We start from the raw sequence: 25592 nt of genomic DNA, 5'->3' as shown, positions 1-25592 counted from the left end.
AAATGTGACCAAACTATTTATTGAATACTAATGATCAAAATACATCAAATGTGACACATGAAACAAGTGGAGACTTTGCATGTTATGATAACTGTTGGTAACATACCAAAAATTCTTCCTGAAACTTGATGTTGTTATTTGTGCACAGATCTTCAACATGTTGCAGAAAACATTTCTTGCCTATTGGCCTTGAAATAAAAGGGGAAAATTGATCATTTGGGGCTTAAAATAAAGACATTTCTATTGGAAAGTTAACCTATCATTTTTATGCACATAAAACAATTAAAAAGAAAAGACTTAGTTTACATCTGGAACATTTTTGAAATAACAGAATTCCATCTTAAATTTTATATTATTTATTTGACAGCCTGCAACTGTTGTCTACAAACTGTTTTACAAATGTGATTATTCCCAAAGGCAATCTTTTGATATTTATGCACATTTGTAAAATCACCCTTCAGTTCAAATCCAGCAGATAATGCTTCTTTTGTCACACAGAAACCATTTTATACAATGCAGGGCTTTAGATACATAAAATATAGCAGTGACTTCATTCCCATAATGACATGGTTTTTAAACCCCTAGGAGTTAAATATCCCTATATTACTTGCCAAGCTAAAACACAGACATGCAGGCTTCACCCCAGAGAGAGAGAAAGCATTTCTCCAGTTACCATGCAATTGGTTATGCTTTTATGATTTATACACAGCTTGGAACTTTTTCTAATAAGTATACCAATATATATCACACATTTCAATTCATCAGACTAGACACAGTATAAAACTCAACTTACCTGATGGATTTTCTATAACTAAGTAACCTGTAACAGAGATTGTGTTAAATAAGAAGCTGCAAATTGTGAGTTAGGCAACTTTTTGCAGTCTAAATTGATTGTGGACTCACCAAAGTTGGAAGTAAGGAGTCAAACAACATTAAATATTTTTGAATGGTTCACTTTTTAGAAGTTCTTTAAATTTCATTTTTATGAGAACGGTGCCAATATAAATTATTTTAAATTCTTTTTGCAAGACAAAAAGGATAGACTGCCTTAAGAAATATAGCAAGACCACTATAGGTGGAAGAGGCAGTTAATGTTAACTGTCTTGGCTTTTGTGAATGATATAGTGTGGTATGTGAGGTTATTTAGCCTCAATCAGCCCCAAACTAACACTATCCCTATTGCAGGTGGGGTAAATTTTTCACAATTTAGTTACTCCTCTCTAACCAAGTTATATGTCATTCAGAGAAAGTTTCTAAGTTTTATACTTTCTTAATCTCTATGCTTCAGTATGATGTCTCAGTTTTTAAAGGGTCAATGTTTACTATATTTAAACTAGGTTAAGGTACTTTCTTGTACTATTTAGGTATGTGATAGTATGTTGGTAGACCTTTCCTGATTTGGTGATCTCCTGATGTGTGGGATTGCAACTCACAGATTCCAACACATCTTGAGAGCACTAGCTTGGTGTCAGTTACATTGATGTTTGTTAACATTTTAAACACATACAATGGTATTTCAACTGCTTTGAAACTTATAAAATTTAGTGCTCAATGCACATGCTAGAACTTGTCGGTGTCAGCTGCCTTGTCGGTGTCAGCTCACTACATTATTCCATATGGGAAAACTATGTTTGGCATTCGTTAATTGGGAACCGTTAATTGGGAACCAATTAATGAAGAGTACCAAGGTACCAGTGTAAACAGCATGTAGATTGAAAAGGGAAAGCATAAAAAACATAGTAGCAATGTAATAGTGGCCATTTTGCTAAAAATTATATTCACAAATGGTAATGCTTGAGAATTTTCTAATGACATAACCTGATTTCAGTAGATGATTTTAAGAATTTCAGGAGGCGGCCTGTATTTTTTTCCTAAGTGTGCACATGGAATGACTAAAGTATTATGCATGAATGTGTATCATGCATGCTATTTTTTTCTGTTTTTCTCTTAGGTTGTTTCTCTAAAGCAGGGGTGTCAAACTCAAGGTTTGGGTGCTTAGATATGGCCTACAGGGCCGCCCTGGAAACAGTGAAGGACCGGCCCGCAAAAATGGAGCTCAGGGAGGCCATGCAAGGCCCACCCAGGCTGTGTTTTCAGCTGCGATGGCCTCCTGCAGCCCTCTGCCAGCAAAAATGGAGGCCCGGGGAAGCCGCATGCTCCATTTTCACTGGCAGAGGGCTGCAGAAAGCCGTTGCAGTCAAAAACAGAATCTCGATGAGTGATGTTGAGGTGGCCATGCCAATCCTGGCCACACACCCAGCCCCCCCCCCCAATCAAACACAACCCTGATACGGCCCTCAATGAAATTGAGTTTGACACCCCTGCTCTAAAGTATAAAGTGAGCTGCATATATTTCACTTTGGATCATGTGATCAGAGGATGAATGGCATAGGACTTAGAATGGAGCATAATGAGCCACTGATAACTCTCAGGGACAGTCATTCCTGCAAGTTCCATGTCACTTAGGAAATTTGAAGGTGATAATGAGCGTTTTAAATTGCACCTAGAAATAAATTGGAAGCCCAGTGCAGCTTGTCCAGTACTAGTGTGGTGGGCCAGAACAAGTGGTGGGTTGCCCCGGTTCGTACCAGTTCGCAAGAACCGGTAGTAAAATCGGCGGGAGACTCTGCCCACTGACCCGAAGCGAGAGTGTGTGCGCAGCCCCATTGCAAACCAGTAGTAAAGGTAAGTAGAACCCATCCCTGGCCAGAACTATACATGCTGCTATGTTCTGGATTGGATGTAGTTTCTGGATAGTATTCAAGGACTGCCCTGCATAGAGCAGTAGAGCAGTAATCCAACCAGGAACTGCTGAGGGCATGACTGTGAGCCTATTTACTACTTATTGATGAGTCAGATACACAGTTGTATCTTATGTAAACCTAGATCTTTTATTCTTGTTTGATGCAATACAATGCTTAGGCATTATAAATATAGGTATTCTGGGTTATGAAAATTAAATGTTTCAAGAATTGCATTATATGGGGGTTTCACTTGAATTGTATTAAGTAGAGCTTATTCACAGGCAAGTATGTATAGGATTACAGTTTGAATTACTGAAAGATTTGTAGACTAAGATTTTTGATATATAAAGAACATTTCTTTCTATTAGACAGTCTTATGAAGGAGACTTGGATTTATTCCTATATCACCCTGCTTTACTAGCCACCTGATCTGGACAATATGTGCTACTGTATTAAGATGGGGTTTCATTCCTTGGAAATGTATGTACAATTTCACCATGGTATAATAAAATATCAAATTATGACAAATGAAATTTAATATAACCATGAACCACTTGCATGGGAATAAGCTTCCATCTCATTTCTGGATCAAGTTTCATCAAGGATAAGAGCATGAACCTTTGCATAAAAGCTATTTACTTTAAAAATACTAATCACTGACTTCTCATTCTGCTTTTCAATAGACAATCAGTGCCTACCAACTACTAAAAGAGGAAGCTCTTGCTTAAACAGAGCTGGATTGGCACCCAAACACTAAAAACTTTAATATATAACAATAAACGATATATGATTAAGACTATCAGGTTCTATAGGAGGTTAGAATGGGATTAAGTTATATTGAGTAAATATATTATGTAATGATTACAGACACACTGACTAAAAGAAATGCTAATTTGCTAAGCACTCAGTAATAAGATTTACAGAAGCTTTGTTCAACCTGATTCTTCTAGCTTTAATGGTTAGGACTTATCTGGTATACTTTATCTTAGAAAAGCTTGAGTTACAGAATCAAGGAAAATATTGTGTAGATGATTTATTTTCAACCATCCAATTCACCCAATGCTGATATTGTAACATAACTGCAAACAACAAAACTGCAAGATGTTTCAGCTTTGTGCAGGAAATCAAACTACTTTAGCCCACAAGCCTCCCATCAAATTTTGGGAGAACATTTGGATCATCAAATCTATTCTATATACAACAACAGTTTATCAGAGCTTGCAATATTAATCACATCTTGAAAGATAGATGGAGCCTTGGAGCCTAGGCTCAGTTTCACTTCTAGTATGATTTTCTTCCCTGCCCAGATTCAAGTTATTTGTCTAGATATAAAATCAACAGAAGCCATTTATTTATGTTGGCAATGGTGACCGGCACTACGCTCTGGGTCAATCACTTAAAAACTGTTGGGAATTATATCTTGTTCAAAAGACCCCACAGAAATGAATATGTAGACTAAAGGCTTAACTCATAAGCAACATGAGTATTTGCTAGGAATAGCAATGGAAATGTTATTAACAAGTTAATTAAGATCTTCATTGGTCTGTCTCTTTAAGAACAATATAGAATAATTGTTCCTTACTGAAAGTCTTTATAATTTTTTTTCATTCCCACCGTTTAGACTTTAAACTATTTCATAGCAATCTAAGATATTTAAATGAATAGGTTCCATAGATCATTTGTGAATGATCTCAGCACTTTACAAGCTTTTTACAATTCAAAAGAATAATTTTGAAAACACGTGTGTTAATAATGTAAAGTAATGCTATTAGAATAATCCTGAATTTGTTCGTTTGTAATTTTGTAACTTCAATTTATTACTGTCATTAGTTGCTGACAAATTCAAAACAAGAAAAGACCAAAGCAAACAAAAATATAAACATTTAGCCTAATCTTTCACTCTGGATTGCCTGTCTCTGTCTTGAAATCAAGTCATGAAATTCTGTAATGTTATACATTATATTAAATAAATTATTTGTCTCCTAAAAGCTCCTAAAAATTTCTCCATTATGAATTAAATTATGTCTACATGAAAATGGCAGTCCCTGTCTCCTTTCTTCTAACATATTCTAAATGACATTTGAGCATAAGTCTGTATGATATTTGTTTTCCAACCCTATGGATTTGTGGTTATCTGGTTAGCCAGGATTCTCCTGGATACTCCTGTAAGTATTTCTGTAAAGAAGATTAGAATTTTAGATTCTGGGAAATCTAAAATTGCAAATTAGGAAAATTGCACTGTGAAATTCTGAATCTTGATTATCATTATTCACAATATCATCTAGAATTTGTCTTTTATTTCTAGTAGGAAAATTGGAGTAAATGAGAATTAAACTAAAAGATGTTTTGGTCAATGGTCAATCCAAGTTTGCTAAACTTGAAATATACTATATATGAAATTTGAATCCAACTTTTCTATAACTTCAATAGAAATAAAGTATTTGGGTTCTACCTAGAAGGCCTTTTTAGATGATATTTTCACATATCACAACAAATTAATTATTGCTTCAGGATTTGCCTGGGTCTCCACAATGTAATTTTGTTTATAGTGCTTTAACAACAACAACAACAATAACAAAAATACATACAAACAATGCTTCCTTTTCTCTCATACTTATTTTTGGTCATAGTGTGGGCCTTTGACTTATATATTATTTATTTCCTGAAGGCTCTTTTTGTTGCATTATATGCTTTCAATTGTTGTTGTATTTATAAAACAGCAAATTGATTTATCCAAGCCAGGGTACCAAACACCGTATCTTGGGGGAGGGGAGGGTGGTCAGGCTAGATATAGAATATTATGCTGAATCATGCATGTACTACTATAGCACTAATAATGATTAAATTGATTTTTTAATGTCATCAGGAAAAACCCTGCATTGTCTCTGCAAGATACCAAAACCAATGTCATCACTAGTGAACTGATACAAAGTTCATCTGAAGTGCTAAAAAAAGTATTATTTCAAATAAAAATCAGCATAACCCAGGATCACACAAGGGAACACATCACACTGGAAACCACACATTGAATCTTCAGCCATGCAGTAACTTACTGGATGATAAATATCTCCTTGCGTCTGAAGAAAAAAGAGGAATATCTGGAAACAAAAGCCACTTGTAATTAAGTACTCAGATAGAAATCAGCTTTTTTATTCAAATGAACAGTTGTTCATGATAATATGCACCATTGAGATAGAAATTAAGTGTAAAACTGACAGGGCTAAAAGGGCTTTCTGACTGCCTACCAAAATGAAAGTTTTCTGTTGTTGACTATTTGTTTATAAACAAGCCATCTATTGGTTTATTTATATCCATCGATTTTACAATGGGTGACTGGGCAGTGCACAAAGGATTAAAACCATCAAAGTATGATGCAAAAATGATAATATGTAACTTAACATATGTTCATGTCTAAATATATGATATTAATCTATACAGATTACACAACAATCCAGCAACAGGTCTGATTTAATTTCCTGTTCCTATTACCTGGGGTAGGGGTCAGCAACCCGTGGCTCTGGAGCCGTATGTGGCTCTTTCATCCCTCTGCTGCAGCTCCCTGTTGCTGGTCAGCTCCACAATTAATAGGGCTTTCGGTTAGGACAGGTAGAGGAAAAAGGATACCGCACTAGGAGGAGACTCTTTGGTGAGGAATCAACGTCCAGTTGGCAGAGGAAAAAGATGCCATGCTAGGAGGAGACTATGATGGGGAAACCGGACTTCCAGTCAGCAGAGGAAAAAGGATGCTGTGCTAGGAGGAGAATATGATGGGGGAACCGGACTTCCGGTTAGGACTTTTGTGGCTCTTTGAGTGTTTAAGGTTGCCGACCCCTGACCTGGGGGAAGATCCTGGTCATTAATGCATTAGTTAAAATGTCAAGCATTTTACTGATTCCTTTGCATGATGGGGCACATTCATGTATTCCAAAAAAATATTTCTTCATTTTCAAATTCCAAAATGTTGCTCCTTCACTTAAAAGAGCCTTGGTAGTACAGTGGTCTAAGGCACCCTGTTATTAAGCTGGTTATTAAGACCAGCTGCCTGCAATTACTGCAGGTTCGAATCTCGCCAGGCTCAAGGTTGACTCAGCCTTCCATCCTTTCTAAGGTAGGTAAATTGAGGACCCAGTTGTGGGGGCAATAAGCTGACTTTGTATAAATATACAAAAGTATGAAGGCTATTGCTGAGCACATTGTAAGCCGCCCTGAGTCTCCGGAGAAGGGCAGCATATAAATCAAATTAAAAAAAAACAAAACCTGTCAATAGTATTAAGTTCAATTCAATACTGAGGTCTCTGTTCTATTATTTGAAGTAATGACATTTATTGAGGAAGGATAGCTAAATCATCAGTTTTTCCTGCTAATTCAACTGCTAAATTGATGTATTTTTTCAGGAATGGTAACATGAAGACTGCTAATTTACAAGTTAGAGTTGTGAATTTACATTCCTTCATTTTAATAGGAGTTACTGTGTTTTCCCAAAAATAAGACCTATTCAAAAAAGCTGTACCACGTTTTTGCCCGTGCACGTAATATAAGCCCTACCCCCCAAAATAAGCCCTAATTAAACGCCTGCAGAACTGGCTGGCCTCCCATTCGGCCTGGGTGGTTGTGGTGCTAGGGCCATGAGGTGAGGCTTGTGGGTGGAACTGCCCGCCTGTCCCACACCGGCTTACCTCAGGGCCCCCGCAGTCAGACCATCCACACCCTGACACCTGCCTTGCCTCGCAGGAGCTCCATCAGCCCCATCCATCAGCCCCATATGTGGGCACCGGCTCACACGACCACAACGTAGGAGGCTGAGCGATGTGTTGGTGTCGTGGCTGTGAGGTGAAGCAGATGTTGGGGCATGGATGGCCTGGCTGCGGGGGCCCTGAGGTAAGCCGGTATGGGGTTTATGGGGCAGCTCTACTCCCTGACTCACAGCAGTGGCACTGGTGTGCCATGTGGCCTCCTGTCCCACAACAACCAAACAGAAGAAATGGACCTCCCATGTACTCTTAAAGAACAAAGGGGAAAAAATATCCCCCGAAAATAAGCCCTAGTGCTTATTTTGTAGCCCAAAAGAAAACAAGACCGGGTCTTATTTTCAGGGAAAGACGGGTATCACCATTTTGCCCAGAATGGGCACCCATGTAAATTTCTGAAATAAATCAATAAATATATTTAATGAAATTTCCACATTAATCTTCTTTAATACTGCAACATATAACATGGTCATATTAAAAACATAGTCAAAATATTTGCTGACCTACAATGTAATTTGCAATTAGTAGTTCCCAATCTCTTTACATGGAGAACTATACCAGTAGGAAAGGTTTTGGGAGCCATCACATAAAGCATGGCAATGTAGCATCACTAGTCATCCTGGCATAACTTCCTGTGTCTTCTTTCTCAGATATATATAAAACCCCCAAATTATATAAGAGTAAATTCATAAAGTTTAAGTTGCCAAAATCTTGGCGGATCACCTAATCATATGAGGTCTTTTGTGTTCTGTCACAGATCTTGCAAATGATAGCAGCAATATCTTGCTAAGTTAAGTAAAAATAGATTAACATATATTTTACTTCTAAGTAGATTCATTAGAATTAGTGGCAAAAAAATCTTCAGTAGAAGATGCTGCAGAAACACTTTTGAAGAGTAATATAAAATATTTTGTTATAATCTAGCCTTTTAATTTTCTTTCTTCCTTCATTCTTTTACTTAAATCTCAGAACAATCTGGTAAAGAAGGTTAGATTGAAATAATCCATACGGTCAAAATTATTCATGAATTCTGATCTCCTGAAACAAATCCAGAATATGTGTATCATGCTATAGCTTGAACTTGATTGCTGACCGATTTCAGAGATACTATCAATAGCAGAGAGCAATATGTTATTGCATTACTTTGAGACCAACACTATAACAGAGCATTATTAGTGCCTTCACATTTCTATATCAAAAACACTTCATTTTAGGAATATAATGTGTAATAGCAGGGCATGATACATAAAGGCACCCTTCTCTCTTATCCCAACATGGGGAAGACCAAATGATTATCTAAATTCCTGAGAGAAGTGTCTGGAGGTCACTCTTTGAAAGAGGATCTTTGTGACCTGTGCAAATAAGAATACCACAAATACTTCTAAACAAGTAAAAGGTCACAATAGGGTCATGGCTTCAGACCTCCAGAACTACTGTTTTGCCTAAAGAGTTTGCTTACCGTGTAAATCTTTCATCCTTCATATCCAGGTCTGCCACTGTGATCAACTGGTCCAGTTTAAATTTAGTGTCAATAATTTCTGCATCCCGTGGAGAATATGTACCCCCTTCTTTTTGCTTTTGACGAATTCTAAACCAAAGACAAAGGATATTGAATAAGATACAATATTTAATATTATTCATAAACCTCAACCTCACTGGAGCATTTCTGAAACATGTTCTCCAATACATAACTATAAAGAATGGATTTTAATGTAACTCATTTCAGGTGATTTAGCAGAGTATCACACTTCAATTTACAAGGTCCTTGAAATATGGAATCTATGCTATAGCTATTTAATAAAAGGAAAAATAAAAATATAAAAACAGCCTTCTAGCTGTCCAAAATTGGTTGCACTTTAATTAGAAAGAATTTTCAGTTTTCCAGTAACATAAAGAAAACAGTGATCTCTACACTAGGATTTTTAAATAAACCTATATGATATATAGATACACAATTGATTATGCACCATAAAGTTGGTGCTGACTCTTAGCGACCATGTAGATTTACATGTATACACATATTTACATGTATACACGTAGATTTACATGTATACAAGTGTATATATGTACATGCATTGCATACACTTTTTGACATGGGCATCATTATACAGAGCACAGAAAAGGAATAAGGAATTTAAAAAAGGAAAGGATAAAACTGCTTTTCACCTATATAATTTACTGCAGTTGTCCACTGACTGCTGTTCTTGCAAATGATGCAAATTATCCTTGATTATACCACATCTGTATATTGCTTTGTTCATTATCTGACTTCTTTAAAAATCTCCTTTTTTAAAGAATTGCATCAATTGGACCTAACTTTCTAAACTAATACAACTTTATTTTATCCTTCCACTCCACTAATTCACTCTTCTTCAGTTGTTTGCAGTTCAATGTGTACGGTATTTTGTTTCTTCTATATGACCAAAGTACTTCAACGTACTTGTTTTTTTACTGGTTACTCACTTTTGTGTTCAGTCCACATCCACTAGCATCTATTTATTCTTAAGTTTGTCTCTTATTTTTCCATAAACACTTATTAAAAGTACCCTATTTCCAGTGCATTCCATTTGTTTTATGTTCCTCTTGACAAACACCATTCTTACTTTTATACAGTAACACATACATAAATGTGCTGTTATGCATCACATTTTACTGTCCTTCAGCAATATATATTTCTATCAATAGACCCCAGACAGTACAACCCACAGCCTTTCTACCAGCATATTCATATCTTTAAATTTCTCCATCCATTTTCTCTTTAGTAAACTACCAAATTTCAAAAATTAACCTTGTTGCTCTAATTTTTAGTCATTTATGTATTTGTGGTTTTCCTGTCAAAGACAACTTAATTTTGATTAAGTTCCAGACACATGCTCCTTGTTGCATCCTACACTATTTAATATTCTTTGCAAACTATTCAATTCGAAGTAATTTTTGCATTTTTTTCATACAAGATTTTTACTGTTTCTTCCAGCAATCAATATGCTTTCACTCTTGTTTTCTTTCATTCCCCCACCCCCAAGATCTACTCTTGACACCACCAAAAATTGGTTTGGGTTGAATTAGGAACAGAGAACAAAGAGATCGTCACTTCACTTCTTTCCCTAAAGAATGTGTGTTAGAAAGAATAACAGAGTGTAGCAAGACCTGCAAGGGAAGACATTTTTGCAGGAGAAGTGGCATTAACCTTCTTGTCTTCTGCCTTTGAAAGCTCATACACTAGATCTCATTCTGTTTGCTGATTAGGTAGTTATACAATGCTTATAAATTGTTGAATAAAGTTTATGATCCCTGGTTATAATGTATTCCTTGCTGGATAGAAAGTTATAACAATACATGTTTATTTGTCAATGAATTTAAAAATATAATTCATTTCAATTAATAAGAAATTCTACCTCTAAAACTTAAAAAATATCTATTGTACCTAGATAAGTACTTACCTTGCAAATGCGTAAATTACAGCCACAAGGAGAACAATAGAGAGTATACATAAAGTAACTGCAAGTATTATTTCTACAGCTCTTTCAGACAGCCCATCACCTGTAATGTAAAGTCAGTGGTATATTAGGATTTAAACTCTGAACTATTATTAGAAATCATACACTGGTTATTACAATTGCTTCCTGACCATTGCTGCACATGGTCTTAGGGCAATGATCAGTACTAATAAGTGCACCAGTAAATTTGCTAGCCTTTCCGAGAAATACTAACCAATAATTTTTACAGCCTAAAAATGGAGTAACTTATTAAATGGCATGAACATTTCCAAAAAAATGCAAGTGACCCCTAGAGCAGGGTCCCCAATCCCTGATCTGTTGACTGGCACTGGTCCATAGCATAGCAGCAATTGGCCACACAAACAAATGAAGCTTCATCCATGAGATGTCCCCTCCGGTCCATGGAAAAACCTTTCTCCATGGAACCGGTCCCTTGTGCCCAAAAAGTTGGGGGTCATCACCCTAGAGCAGGAGTGTCAAACTTGATTTCATTGAGGGCTGCACCACAGTTGTGTTTGACCTTGGGGGCCAGGGTGGGCATGGCCAGCCTGATTCACTCATGTCGGGGGCTCCCCCAAGCTCCATTTTCACTGGTAGAGGGCAGCAGGAAGCCATCATGGCTGAAAACAGAGCTCGGGAGCCCGTTTTCACTGGCAGAGGGCAGCAGGAGGCCATCACAGCCAAAAACAGAGCAGCCCTCCTGAGCTCTGTTTTCACTGGCAGAGGCACCGCTGGCTGGTCCTTTGCTGTTTCTAGGGTGGCCCAGCGGTCCAGATCTTAGCACCCCACAGGCCAGATCTGGCCCCCGGGCCTTGAATTTGACACCCCTGCCCTAGAGGAATTTAAATGAGATTACATATATACAGTAGGCAGTGATCAAGAGAAACAGGAGATGTGAAAGTCAATGGTCAATGCAGCCTTGTACCTTTGATGCAAAGGAGTTATCTTTATAACAACAGGGATACAGGTTCACTAGGAAGTTTTAAAAATGATTTGTACATTTCTAATAAATAGACATTTGTGATGAAACATTCATTACCTAAAGTTTTGATGGGATCTGAATAGTCTGAATCCGTATATTGACCTCTGATATTTGTTGCTCTGAACTTAAATCTATAAACAGCAAACACACAACATTTTACACACATACACACACAAGCTTACTTTATAAGTATACAGCATATAAATTGTATATATAAATTAAAGACACCATCCTTGTAGCGTGTGACACGCTTTGCAGCTCTTTGGATTCAAAGGAAAATGGTGCTTTGCAGCATGATTGGACATTGTAGATCCATACTGGCAATTGCTGGCAATTCATGTGTGTCTTTTTCTCAAATTGCATTGCAGCTATAAAGGGCAAGTATGAAATTCCAGGAAAATGTTGTCTGCTTTAAGAAGATACCAACCATTCCTGTATGAATATCCACACATCAATGGTGGGTTTTAAATTTTTTACTACCAGTTCTGTGGGCGTGGCTTAGTGGGCGTGGCATGCATGGCTTGGTGGGCATGGCTTGGTGGGTGTGGCAGGGGAAGGATACTGTAAAATATCCATTCCCACCCCAATCCAGAGGAAGGTTACTGCAAAATCCCCATTTCCTCCCGATCAGCTGGGACTCGGGAGGCAGAGAATGGATGTGGGCGGGGCCAGCCAGAATTTTTACTACCAGTTCTCTGAACTACTCAAAATTTCTGCTACCGGTTCTCCAGAACTGGTCAAAACCAGTGGTGGGTTGCTACCGATTCTCCCCGGCTCTTGAGAACCGGTAGTGGAAATTTTGAGTAGTTCAAAGAACCGGTAAATACCACCTCTGCCTGGCCCTGCCCACAATCTATTCGCTGCCTCCCAGCTGATCGACTAGAAGGAAAAGATCAGGGCTCACTTGACAAAGAAGAGGAAAAAAATAAATAAGACACCGTTGCTTTAAATTGAGAAACCAAGAAGCCTCCCAACTGATCGACTAGAAGGAAAAAATCAGGACTCCTTCTCAGCCAGGGGAAAAAAAAAAACCAGACGCCATCGCTTTAAATTGACAAGCCAAGAAGCAGCTGCTCGAAGGAGGTTTTTGCTTGCAGAAGCAAAGTGACATTCAGCAGTTCATTTCTGGGTCAGCTGAACAACAAACTGGATAAGAGGAGGGATTCTTATATGGTTCTATGTTTTTGAAGTTTTGGGGTTTGTGCAACATGGGCTTTGTGTTTCTAAAAAGGTTTGGCCGATTTCCATTGTAAAATATCCTGTCTTGAATGAGTTTTCTGCCTGCTTGTAAATGGAGCCGAACTTCCGGCTTCCACTTTCTATTAACTCTAAGCACCGGTAGCTGTTTTCTTCTTACAAAGTTTCCTTTATGCAGCTGGCAGGAATGTGGAATGAGTATCAGGCAGGTTCCTTGTTAATAGCTTGATTTTTCCTTGCTTTTCTTATGAGTAATATTTTATTTGGGGAAATGAAGAGGGGGGAGTTTGATTCCTTCCCAGAGCAAGTTAGTGGTGTGGGGAGGTAATGGGGATTTTGAAGTAACCTTCCCCTGGAGTGAGGAGGGAATGGGAATTTTGCAGTATCCTTCCCCTGTCACCCACACCACGCCCACCAAGCCACACCCACAGAACCAGTAGTAAAAAAAATTGAAACCCACCACTGCATAAATCCATCTTAATATGCTATTCCTGGTATGTGATGTTTTGTATGCATACAGAGAAAGAAGCACTCTTGTAATCTTTGACTTTTAGGCTTGCTGTCAAACATCAGCCATAATACTAATGACTCTTTTGAACAATATGCAGGTTGTATTACATGAATGGCTATTTTATATGTATGTGAAATTATGACTGAAATATTTCTGCACCTATATTGGTTCACACTGTCAGGAAGTTTTTCCTTAGTTTTAGGTCGCTTCTCTCTTTGTTCAGTTTCCATCCATTGCTTCTTGTTTTGCCTTCTGGTGCTTTGGAAACTACATTGCCCCCCCCCTTCTTTCTGGCAGCCCCTTAAAATCCTGTTGCCTATCACACTCTTGGGCAAAGCATGTGAGCCATTTCCTCCTTTCAGTGGTCCATGAAAGTGCATCTATAGTATGTAGTTAATAAAGTTGAAAAAAGGTGAACAACATTTTTACAGAACTATAGCTATGTTGAGGCTGGGTGTGACAAGGAATGGCTGGGAGGGGAGGGGCCAGGCGAGGCACTTCTTGACGTGACATTGAGTTGGCCATGCCTACCCAGTCACATGACCATCAAGCCATGCCCACTGTCACATGACCATCAAGCCACGCCCACAAAATAAGCCACGCCCACAGATTAAAAATTAGAACCCACCCCTGGTCAGAACCTGTTGAAACCCACCTCTGCCGCACATGCTCCAAACCATTCAAAGCTGCTGCAAAATCCTGCATATTTTCAAATTAATTTTCTTTAAATAATATTTTACAAAGTAAAAACAGCACAAATTTAAATAAATAAAAAAGTAAAGTGATAAGTAAATAGAAAAGAAATGAAATGGAAGAAAAAATACAAAAAAGAGAAAGAGAAAGATATAAAGAAGTGGTTTCCGATATTTACAGCAGTTCTAAATACATTTATAGTTTATATTCTCTCTCAAAGGTTACATTTGGGCTGACATCTTTCCGTATTCTACCTTTTTAATCATATCCATATCACTACTTAATTTGTTTTGGAGTTTTTTGCATTTTCAGCAAAAAGTTCTAAAGAGTTTCCAATTCCTAATAAATATAGATATGGTCTTTTCCTTAATTAAACAAGTCAATTTTCTTACCTCTGCAAATTCTTCCAAAAATGCAAATCATATTTTATTGTAAATTGCCCAGAGTCACTCAGGTGGGATGGATGGTATAAAATAAATAATACTTACACATATTGGTTTTTGGGTTTCAGTGGTCCATTGCAAATTTTTTCTTCACTTCCTGGTATCATACATGTGCTATCAGCCCCTATTACATAAATATCTTCTTTGGTGCTCACTCCTCCATTCCCTTTTATACATGGAGGATTTGGAAAGCCTTCATTTACCAAGTAAGGTCTTGCTTTATTAAAATATGCATCATACCACTTGGTGATATTGTCATCATTCTGAACTGAATTCCCAAAAAAGAGAAGTGATATAGTGATATATAGATAATAATTCTTGTTTATTTTCTTTTTTTATTATTTATCAGCTCTATTTGTGCATTTACTATATTTCTTTTTTAAGGTAATGCTTCTGATAAATTAAGTGCAGCATTCAAAAGCATAAAGAGTTACAAATATATTAGTCTTTAAGGCAGGGGTGTCAAACTCACATTGTCATGGCATTGTCACATGATGTATTGGGATTCCCCCCCCTTCTGCTAAAACGGGCATGGCCGTGGCCAACGCATGATGCATCCGGCCCGTGGGCCAGGAATTTGACAGCCCTGCTTTAAGGTATACAATATTCTGTTAAAGCATCAAAAAGAATTGTAATTTTATGTACGTATAACTACCTTTAAATACTTTATCTCCATTCTTAAATAAAAAGGATAGCATATGACTCCAAATAACACCAAGAATTGTGATTTTAAAAAACCCAAATATTGAAAGCGCTTATCACAAGTTTGAATAACTTGATATGATTCTCATACCACGATGTCCTCATTTCATTTATTTATAGTGCAATACTAAATGTATCTACTCAGACAATTAATTTGAAAAGAAGATTATTCATTAGTAAATGAGGACAGGGATACTATTTGATTAAATATAAGATCCCATGTTTCAGAGAACCTAATATCACAAAGTGCTGTAAAATTTATATATTTATATATTGAGCTTTTTAAAATGGAGTAAAACCAATGGCAGGAAGATTTCTGTTTTCTCTGTTGCTAGTTTTTCCACTCAATTCTTCTCCTCCTTCAAATAGGATATCTTCTGTGAATCACATTCTTTTTACCATTCATTTTCATTCATAATTGCCATTCATAATTCATATGTAGCTCATGAAGAACTCCAAAATTCAGAAATTTCCATGAGTAAGTAAGACAAATAGAGGTTAAGAAAAGGTAGAAATAGAAAGAAGATTCATAAATGCCTTTTAAGAGGAGAACAATCCGTACCTCCTGCTTCTGCAACAAGAATTTGTATTTTCTTAATAGGCCCATGATTATCATTATAGTAGCAAACTGGCATGTGAATAGTAATTGTAGTGGCTGTGACAAGTAATGTTCCACTAGTATCATAAACTGGCGCTGGCTTTTTACTAGGTCTTGGTGGTTCTGTTTTGAGACAATAAATGCTACAATGCTTTACAGTTAAATGTGCACACAACAAATATTTTAAATTTACCATTCAGATAACTATCCCACTAGAGGAAGCTTTTAGATTTATAGCAAATCTCATCTCCCCACCTCGCTTCCCCTTCACACCCTCCGATCTTAGATTCTCACAATGCTGTATTCTCATTTTTTTTAATTGTTTATTCTATTCCATTACTTTAGTACTGTTATGTTTACAGTTCTTTTCATTTCTCCATTTTTATTGTTGTAAGCTGCCTACGGTAGCCCCACAGTGAGATAAGTGGCAAATAAATTTAATAAACAAACAAATAAGTACTATTGAATTGAATCATAGCCATTTTATGATCCTACCAACAGAGATAATTCTCAAATTGTAAATCAGTAGGTCTCTGTTTTGCTATCCAAGCACTTTTAGTCCTTTCTTTTTTAAGAGGGAATTGTGCTTATTTATCTTTGAATAACTGAAATTATTATTGAATTATATTACTATGGTAGAGATTGTGCAATAAAACTGAGTTATGTTTCACAAGTAACTGGAAAATATGAATCTCATTCACAACACTATTTATGTACAAAATTTATAGGGCTACCCATAGTGTTATTGCCAAAACAGGTTTCAAGTTATTTTAATCCCCATTATTATTTGAATTCAATTTATACTGGATTAATGGAACATGTGTTTTAATAAATTTGTTCAGGATTTCGGTCTTTGTACACTTTAATAAATTACTCAATTCAGTATTATGCCATTTATGAAAGATCTAACTTTATTTTGATTATGGCCAGATAGAAAATGAAAAGTATGCTTATTAAATTCTAGTAACTAGTGTATAAAAACCCAAATGAAAGCAAGCTGATGTTATATTTCTGCAGTTACTGGCTTTACTATTTATAATAGTTTACCTTTAATATCTGTTGTTATTTTAAGCTGAATCTTTGGTCCTGCACCAGCACTATTGATTGCATATACCTAAACAAATAAAACAGTTTTCAACATGTTTAGTCTAACACTAATTAATTCATCAATTAATTATATTTCACTACATATATCTAAAGGGATACATATATTACATAAAAAGTACATGGAAAAATAATATTTTATTCTGAACATATCAATAACTTTATTGAAGCTAGGGGTCTTATTTCTATGTATGGAACAGTGATTTTTCTTTTTGCTAATCATTTTTTATTATATATTTTGACAACTTCAAGATTATTGAAATAAAATTAAAACAGGAAATCCAATTGCATTCATTCGTTTTATAGATCTCTAAACAACAAGGGTCTATTGTCATTAATGACATACTAATTGACTGAACATCCAATAAATTTAAATATATAAATTAAAATGAATAAATAAAGCCTATTCAGTTTTTTATATTTAATTTAGACGTATTGATTTTGGAGAAAAAGAGTTCAACTTACACTGATATTATATGTGTGTCCTCCTTTTAATCCCTCTAGCACGGCAGTGATTGACTTGTTTGTTCTGTCTATAATGCTTAAATTATAAACCTGAAAGATGTCTATGTCATCATCTTTATATACCATAGCTTGATATACTTGAATATTCCCATTGAGTTCAGAGGGCGGTACAAACATCACTTGAAATTTTGTTACTTCATCTGGTATCTTCTGAAAAGTTACATTGTTAAGTGGGTCCCTAGGCACTGAAAAAAATTAATAGCTGATGAAACAGTTAATTAAAAATTACTAAGCACATCTAGAGTCTAAAAGATTAGGTCTTATGGACTTTTTGCATAAAAATTATTTTAAAAATGTGACATGGTTTTGGCAATGCGACAGGATAGATTACAGAAAGAAGAGAATCATGATGTAACTTTAGAGAGAGAGGTTAAATATATATTATAAATTATAAAATATAAAATATAAATGCTACGAAGCATCAGAAGCCATTTATACTTTTTTCTACTTTTCTTAACTTTTTTCTTTTTTTGCTTTTTTCTTCATCTTGCTTTTTCTTTGATTTTTTTCTTTTTTCTTTCTTTGAAAAAGCAATTAAATAGTATCCTAATTTCTTAGTGAAAAAAAAATTATGCCATAGGTTTTTAAAAAGACCTTAAGAAGCAAAATCTATAGTGAATTTGCCTGTACTGTATTGCATTTGGGGGAAAATATAAATATATTGGGTTTTTTATATTCAACAGATTGACCACGGATTAAAGTTGAAGATAATAGCTGATAATTTAAGCTCCCCTGTGATATTAAGTTCCAGGTAAATCAGATAAAAATTACATGGTTCACCTTTCTTTTCAAAAGAAAAACAGAGAAGCTGAAAGTTTTAGTGGCAGTGAGGGAGTTGTATTTAGATTTTTTTCTCTATATATGATATGACACTGCATGGGATACTTTGCTGTTTTAGAGAAACATTTAAGAATTATTTATGCTTTTAAATTTTTTTTATGACTTTGGTTGTAATTTACTTTGTAATATTTATGTACTCAGGTAGTTAATAAAATGTACAAACAGAATTAGCGACTTACCTGCTTCAAAAGTGGAAACAATAATGGAAGAGCTAGACTTGCCTTCTGTATGTGCAGTCTGAACATCTTCTACAAAAGCAGTGACTACTATGGAATACCTTGTAAATGCTCTCAATCCTGAAATACTAAGGGCTTTATCTTCATAGTTTGCTTTGACAAATGAAGCTTGATAGTAATCTGTATCCACCTTTAACAAGCAGGTACAAAAGCATAATGTTTATTAGATTATTCGTAAGAAACTATGGGTGATATATCATCAAGAGAAAACTGAGTTAACAGGACTGAATTGTCATCTACCTGTGCAAGAAAAAAAAAGTGCAGAGCATGTGGGGGGTGGGTAAATTTAAGGAATAACACAAACAGACACAGCATGCATAATGACTTTGTCACGCTTTTTTATCCCAGTACTAATGCAATAAATTTTCTTTAGATCTTGTGTATGACTATATAGTGGGGAACCTTTGGGGTACCTTTAATCCAGAAATCACTGGCATAATTTTCCAGATTTTTTTTGTGAAAATACTTTGTAATTTTATGCATTGGTAATGCATAAAATTGGAGATTGATCATGCTTTTTGCTCTCTTGATTTTTACATCTAACAGTCTTAGGACCCAAAATCAGAAAATACTCTATTTCATCATTGTTCCATTAAACAGTAAATAGAATAAGTACAGACTATACACAATTGCTATACTTGATTGCTTCTAAAGGACCACAACCCTATAAATCATCAGGCCTCAACTGAATATTTAAATACACCTGCAGATATTTTTTTTAAATTTATTTTTATATGCCGCCCTTCTCTGGAGACTCAGGGTGGCTTACAATGCGTTAAGCAATAGCCTTCATACTTTTGTATATTTTATACAAAGTCAGCTTATTGCCCCCACAAACCGGGTCCTCATTTTACCCACCTTAGAAAGGATGGAAGGCTGAGTCGACCTTGAGCCTGGTGAGAATTGAACTCGCAGTAATTGCAGGCAGCTGGATGTTAAATGCTGCCTTAGTAGGAGACATTAGCCTCCTACGCCACTCAGGCTCCTCTATTTATATGTGATGTATGTAATGTCTGAAGATAAAAACTGATAATATTGCAGGACTGATTCCTAAAGTATAAGTAGATGAAATATAATAGTTTAAAGACTAAATGATAAAATGTAGTCAGATAAACCTGTGGAATTGATAAAGGATCTGTGTACACATAATAGATTTTCAATGCGGCATCTGAGATATTGAGCAAGCCTGGTTTTTGGACATCTGAAGTAGAAGGCTTTGCTTATCTTAATATTGGAATCCAGTTGTACATGCATAAAGTCAAAACGTTCACCAGAGGCATGATTATTTTTATAAGATGGGATCCTGTTTCAGAAGAATCCACACAGGATCTCCATTTCAAGTGGATCAATCAATGACGGAATTAGAAAAGGTCCCAGAAATAGAACAAAGAAAAACATTTAATAGAAATGAACACCAAAACATTTTCACGTTTTCCGTATTCCAGTTTTTTTTTCTATTATGAAACAGGAAAAAAAGAAAACAAATGTCTACAGTAGCAGTGCCATAGGGTCATCTCTACTGAAGATGCAGCTGCTAAGAGACTAAGATAGTTTAAGCATATATTTTATTTGACAGATGTGCTTTAGTGTCTCCACTGAGAGTTAACCTTAAATAAAGATTCTGATGTACTAAACAGATAGTGATTTCCTGGGATGACTATCAAGGGACAAAGTATTTCTTCATATATCATTGCTCATTATAACAACATAGGAACATAATAAGACTTCTTCCATTTTCACAATGCTAAGCTTTGTGTTCTGTTTGTCTGGTCCACAGACTATTTCCCATGGAAGATTAGCTAAACTCATTTCATTATCATTAATTTTTTCTTAGCATGTATGTGTTTACACGCATATATTCAGCTTAAGAATAATACTGGGGACAATATGATGCAGTGAATAAAAAGCTTGGTTTTAAATCCTTACTTAGTAAAATACCACACTGGGTGGCCAAAGGCTAGCCTCAAAAAAGTTGAAGTAAATCATATGTGTTAAAGGGGGCTGAAAAATGCAATAAAAATGATATAGGGTTGGCTATCACTGAAAAGCAAGAAATACTTGATCCTTAAACAAACAAGAAAATGAAAAGAAGTAAGTGAAAGGAAGAAAGGAAGGAAGGAAGGGAGGTGGAGAGAGAGAGAGAGAGAGAGAAAGAAAGAAAGAAAGAAAGAAAGAAAGAAAGAAAGAAAGAAAGAAAGAAAGAAAGAAAAGACAATATATATAACTGAAACAGCTAAAACTAACAATAAACAAAAATAATTGCTAGAGGATTGCTCAAGGTTTTAGTATATGTAAAGGCCTGAAGGGAGAAGAGGAGATATTCTTATTATGGGAATGAAAGACTATTTATAATACATTGGAGTTCACTCAGTAGAACATTATACAAACATTGATTTTATAGTTTAATCAATTATTATGACCAAAGTTAAAAATTCAGAATAATATTACAATAGAGGAAACCATCAAATATCTCTGCTTTGCAAAATTGATATATGCCATAGCAAATTCCATTAAAAAGAAATATTTCTTAATATTGTTTTTTTTTTAAAAAAAGGAGAAATCAGTATATGCAGTAAATAACATTAAATTAGATAATTAAATTAATTTAGATCTAATTTTTTGTATAATACTTATGACATGACCAGCTGTACAAATAGTGCTTAGAGCACTGACCCTATTTGAGTCACATCTTCAGAAGCTTAAATGGAAAGTAATTGGAAACTTCCTCAAAGAAAGTACTGTATTATTCGAACTATAAGATGCACTCTCCCCCAAAAAAGTGGGTGGAAAAGTCTGTGCGTCTTATAGAGCAAATGTTGCCAAAGCCCCACCCACCCACCAGCCCCCACCCTTCAGCTTCTGCCTCCCAGCAATTTGCCTCCTTGCAGCAAACAGCAAACAGCCTGGTCAGCTTCAGCACAGCCTGATTTAGCATAAGCAGATGATTGGTGGTTGGATCAGCCTCCCAGAATACCACCGATCAGCTGTTCCATGTGGCGGAGATCGCTGCTGCCTATCCCTGCTGCCTGGAATGGGCCGAAAATGGGGCATGGGGAGGCTGAAAATGGGAGGCGCGGAGGCGGCGATAGGCGGAGGCGGCAATGCAGTGGTGGGTTCTGCCCGGTTCCGCCCGGTTCTGCCAAGCTGGTAGCGGTGACGATATGACGGTATTCTTATCTACGGTATACTTACCTGTAAGTGTAAGTACAGGTCACAAGTCATTTTTTTTTCTGAGGTCATTGCAACTTTCAATTGTTGTTAAATGAATGATGATAAGTTAAGGACTATCTGTGATTATATTTAGAGATATCTTAGAATGGTGATACTATCTAAGACCTTAGGAACCCAGAGTCTTCACACTCATTCTGTGTGTTCCTTCATAGGATTTCAAGGCCATGCAGTCTGGGAGAATTTGTTCAGATTTTTCTTCTTTTCTTTTTTTTTAAATTTATAAACTTTATTAAAACACATATAAAACACATATAAAAACATATAAAAACATTTACACAACAAACAACATATAAATAAATTAATCTTTTGAAGCATTTGTTTCGTATTGGTCCTTCAATTAGTACAGTTATACTTATTCTCCTTAATCTTAACCTAATAATTTCCTTTTTCCATTTCCCCCTCCCCACTCTTTTCCTCCCCTAAGAATTCCCCCCTTAGTAATCTATATACTATATATTTGGATTATCCCTTTCTTTTTAAATTTCCCTCTACAGATTTATCTGCCCGTAGGAAGTTATTTAAATACATATTTACATTTTTATTCTATCCTTCTTCTAATTGTATTTCTTTGATAGTGGCGTTATACCATTGGTACCACTTATTCCATATTTTGTAGTAGTCTGTCTCTTCCTTTTCCTTTAGCTCTTTTGTTAACATATCCATTTCGGCGCACTGTATAATTTTGTCCATTACTTCTTCTTTCGTTGGGATTTTTTCCTGTTTCCAGTTTTTGGCATATGTTATCCGCGCTGCCGTTAGAATATGTATCAACAAATATTTTATTTCTTTAGGATATGTTTTGGTGAAGATTCCTAACAGGAAAGTTTCTGGTTTCTTCTCTATTTGTAGTTTAGTAATTTGTTCCAGCCATTTCTTAATATTGGACCAAAATTTCTTTGCTACCGGGCACGTCCACCATAGATGGTAAAAGGTACCTTGTGAGTTTTTACATTTCCAACATAGTGAGCTGTTTTTCGGATGAATTTTAGCCAATCTTGTGGGTGACATATGCCACCTATAAAACATCTTCAGCTGGTTTTCCTTGTATGCCACCGCTAATGTTGCTTTTGTATTCAATTGCCAAAGTTCTTCCCATTTCTCCAGATCTCTTGTATATTTGAAGTTTTGCATCCATTTAATCATCATATTCTTAACTGTTTCCTCCTCCATCTTATATCGCAACAGGAATTTATAAATTTTAGTAATTAATTTCTCTTCTGAGTCTAGTATAATTTTATCTAATTCTTGGGGTTTTTTTTGTAAATTTCGTATGTTTTTATATATTCCTTATGTTTCAATTGAATCTGTGAGAAGGTCCACCAATCGATTTCTCTATTTAAATCTGTTTCCAATTGTTGTTTAGTTTTCAATTTCCCTTGATAATCAGTTAAGTCTTTGTGTTTAATTATATTTTTAGGTTCTGTTAAGTTTGGATGCCTTAATGCTTCTGATGGTGAAAGCCAAATCGGGATTTTTGTATACTGTTGTTTTTTAATTTTGAGCCAAATTAATAGTAATGCGTTTCTAATTGTGTGTCTTTTAAAATAAGTATGTGTTTTATATTTTTCGTCCCATAGAAAGGAGTGCCAGCCCGCTTGTAATCATGACCTTCGATTGTTAATGTTCTGCTATTTTTCAGTTCCATCCAATCTTTAACCCATGATAACACTGCCACTTGATAGTAGAGTTCCCAATCCGGGAGTGCTGTTCCTCCTCTGTCCTTGGTATCCTGGAGTAACTTCAATTTTATTCGTGGTCGTTTCCCCTGCCATATGAATTTAGAAATCACCTTATTTAAAATTTCAAAGAATTTTTTCTCTAATTTTATTGGCACAACCTGGAACAGGTATAGCAGCTTTGGTCATTTTAATACTGGAAATTCTTCCCATTAATGAAATCTGTAGGTTTTTCCAATTATCCAAATCTTTTTTTATCAGTATCATTAATTTATCATAATTGTTTTCTCTTATTGATGAGGTTCTTGGTGACAGCCAGATCCCTAAATATTTTATTTTCTTCGTTGCTTGGATTTGTATCCTGTTTTCCAGTTCTGTCTCTTGGATCTTCGTAAGATTTTTTAGTATTAATTTCGATTTATTTTTAGGCCAGCCACCTCTCCAAATTCTTCTATTTTCTTAAACAGTTTTGGTACTACTTCTAATGGCTCTTCTGCTATAAATACAAGGTCATCAGCAAAAGCCTGAGCCTTGTACTACTCTCGTCTTATTTTTAACCCTTTGATTTCTTGGTCTTCTCTAATTTTTTTAGCAAAATCTCCAATGTTAAAATATACAATAGTGGAGAAAGTGGACAGTGGTCTAACCCCTTTTGTTATATGAACTTGATCGGTCGTGTCATCCTTCAAAATTACTTTTGCTGTTTGTTTAGTGTATATTTCTCCTATAATTTTTTCGAAGTTTGTTCCGAATTGCATACTCTCTAATTGCCCTTTTAAAAATTTCCAATTTAAGTTGTTGAATGCTTTTTGGGCATCAAGGAAAATCAGTGAAGCTTGTTTTTCCGGATGTGCTTCATAGTATTCAAGTGCATTTATCACTACTCTTATATTGTTCTTAATTTGGTGGCCCAGCAGAAATCCATTTTGGTCCATATGAATATAATTATTCAGTACTTTTTTTATTCTTTCCGCTATAATTATTGCAAATACTTTATAATCTGTATTCAATAGAGATATTGGTCTATAATTTTGAATTAATTGGTGATCAGTATCATCTTTGGGTATGATTGTAATTATTGCTTCCGTCCAGGTTAGCGGGATTTTTGTCTTCTCTAAAGCCTCATTATATAGCTCCAGCATAATCTCTCCTATTGTTTCTTGTACAATTTTATATAATTTCACCGGTAAGCAGTCTGGTCCCGGAGTTTTATTATTTTTTTGTTTTTTCAGTGCAGCATCCAATTCCATCTTAGTTATTGGCCTATTTAACATTTCTCTTTGTTTGTCTGTAATTACTGGAATATCTGATCTTTTTATATATTGTTTTATCTTTTCATCTTCTACTTCTTCTTGTTTATATAAATTTGCATAAAATGTCTGGATAATTTCTTTTTTCGCTTTCCTGCTGTAATGGATCTCTCCATTTCCATCTCTAAGTTGGTGTATCATCCTTTTATCTTTATCTTTTTTCAGTCTGTAGGCCAGCCATCTACCAGTTTTGTTTGCAAACTCAAAGTAATTCTGTTTGGCCATTTTTATTTTCTGTGCTAGTTCTTTTTGGTTTATCAAGTTTTCAGATGTTCAGATTGTTCATACAATTGACAAGTAGTCCTCTTTTAGCTCATAGAGTGATTGTAAATGACAGTAATGAAAAAGTAACTGTGACCACTTGTAGTTTAGCAACCAATTCTCACATTTCTGACCTTCACAGGTCTGTAAAGGAAAGGAAAGCTGAAGTAAGGACAGTTTGGTGTCACCTAGTGACCATTTCACTTTTGCCAGACCCAATTGTGGTCACTAAATGAGAACTGCCTACCTTGTATTTTGGGAGAGAAGTGAATTAGAAAAGATAAAAAGAATGCT

General features: G+C 35.6%; 1 protein-coding gene across 1 annotated transcript in view; it reads right to left on the bottom strand.

The window, feature by feature from the left end:
• Positions 1 to 25592, bottom strand: part of PTPRQ (protein tyrosine phosphatase receptor type Q) — an 87267-nt gene that overhangs the window by 12658 nt on the left and 49017 nt on the right. The window contains exons 28-37 of the mRNA XM_070947883.1: positions 18764 to 18950; positions 17685 to 17929; positions 17163 to 17229; positions 16080 to 16238; positions 14861 to 15083; positions 12029 to 12102; positions 10933 to 11032; positions 8952 to 9080; positions 794 to 820; positions 107 to 188 (exon numbers count right to left, since the gene is read on the bottom strand). Coding sequence (XP_070803984.1) covers positions 107 to 188; positions 794 to 820; positions 8952 to 9080; positions 10933 to 11032; positions 12029 to 12102; positions 14861 to 15083; positions 16080 to 16238; positions 17163 to 17229; positions 17685 to 17929; positions 18764 to 18950 — 1293 coding nt within the window. The remainder of the gene's footprint in view (positions 1 to 106; positions 189 to 793; positions 821 to 8951; positions 9081 to 10932; positions 11033 to 12028; positions 12103 to 14860; positions 15084 to 16079; positions 16239 to 17162; positions 17230 to 17684; positions 17930 to 18763; positions 18951 to 25592) is intronic.

This window comes from Pituophis catenifer, unplaced genomic scaffold (assembly GCF_029215685.1).
Source record: "Pituophis catenifer annectens isolate HBS135680 unplaced genomic scaffold, rPitCat1.0.hap2 SCAF_7, whole genome shotgun sequence".
In the NCBI taxonomy this organism is placed as follows: Eukaryota; Metazoa; Chordata; class Lepidosauria; order Squamata; family Colubridae; genus Pituophis; species Pituophis catenifer.
The sequence above is the reverse complement of the archived record's forward strand: the minus strand, read 5'-3'. Positions and strand labels throughout refer to the sequence as shown.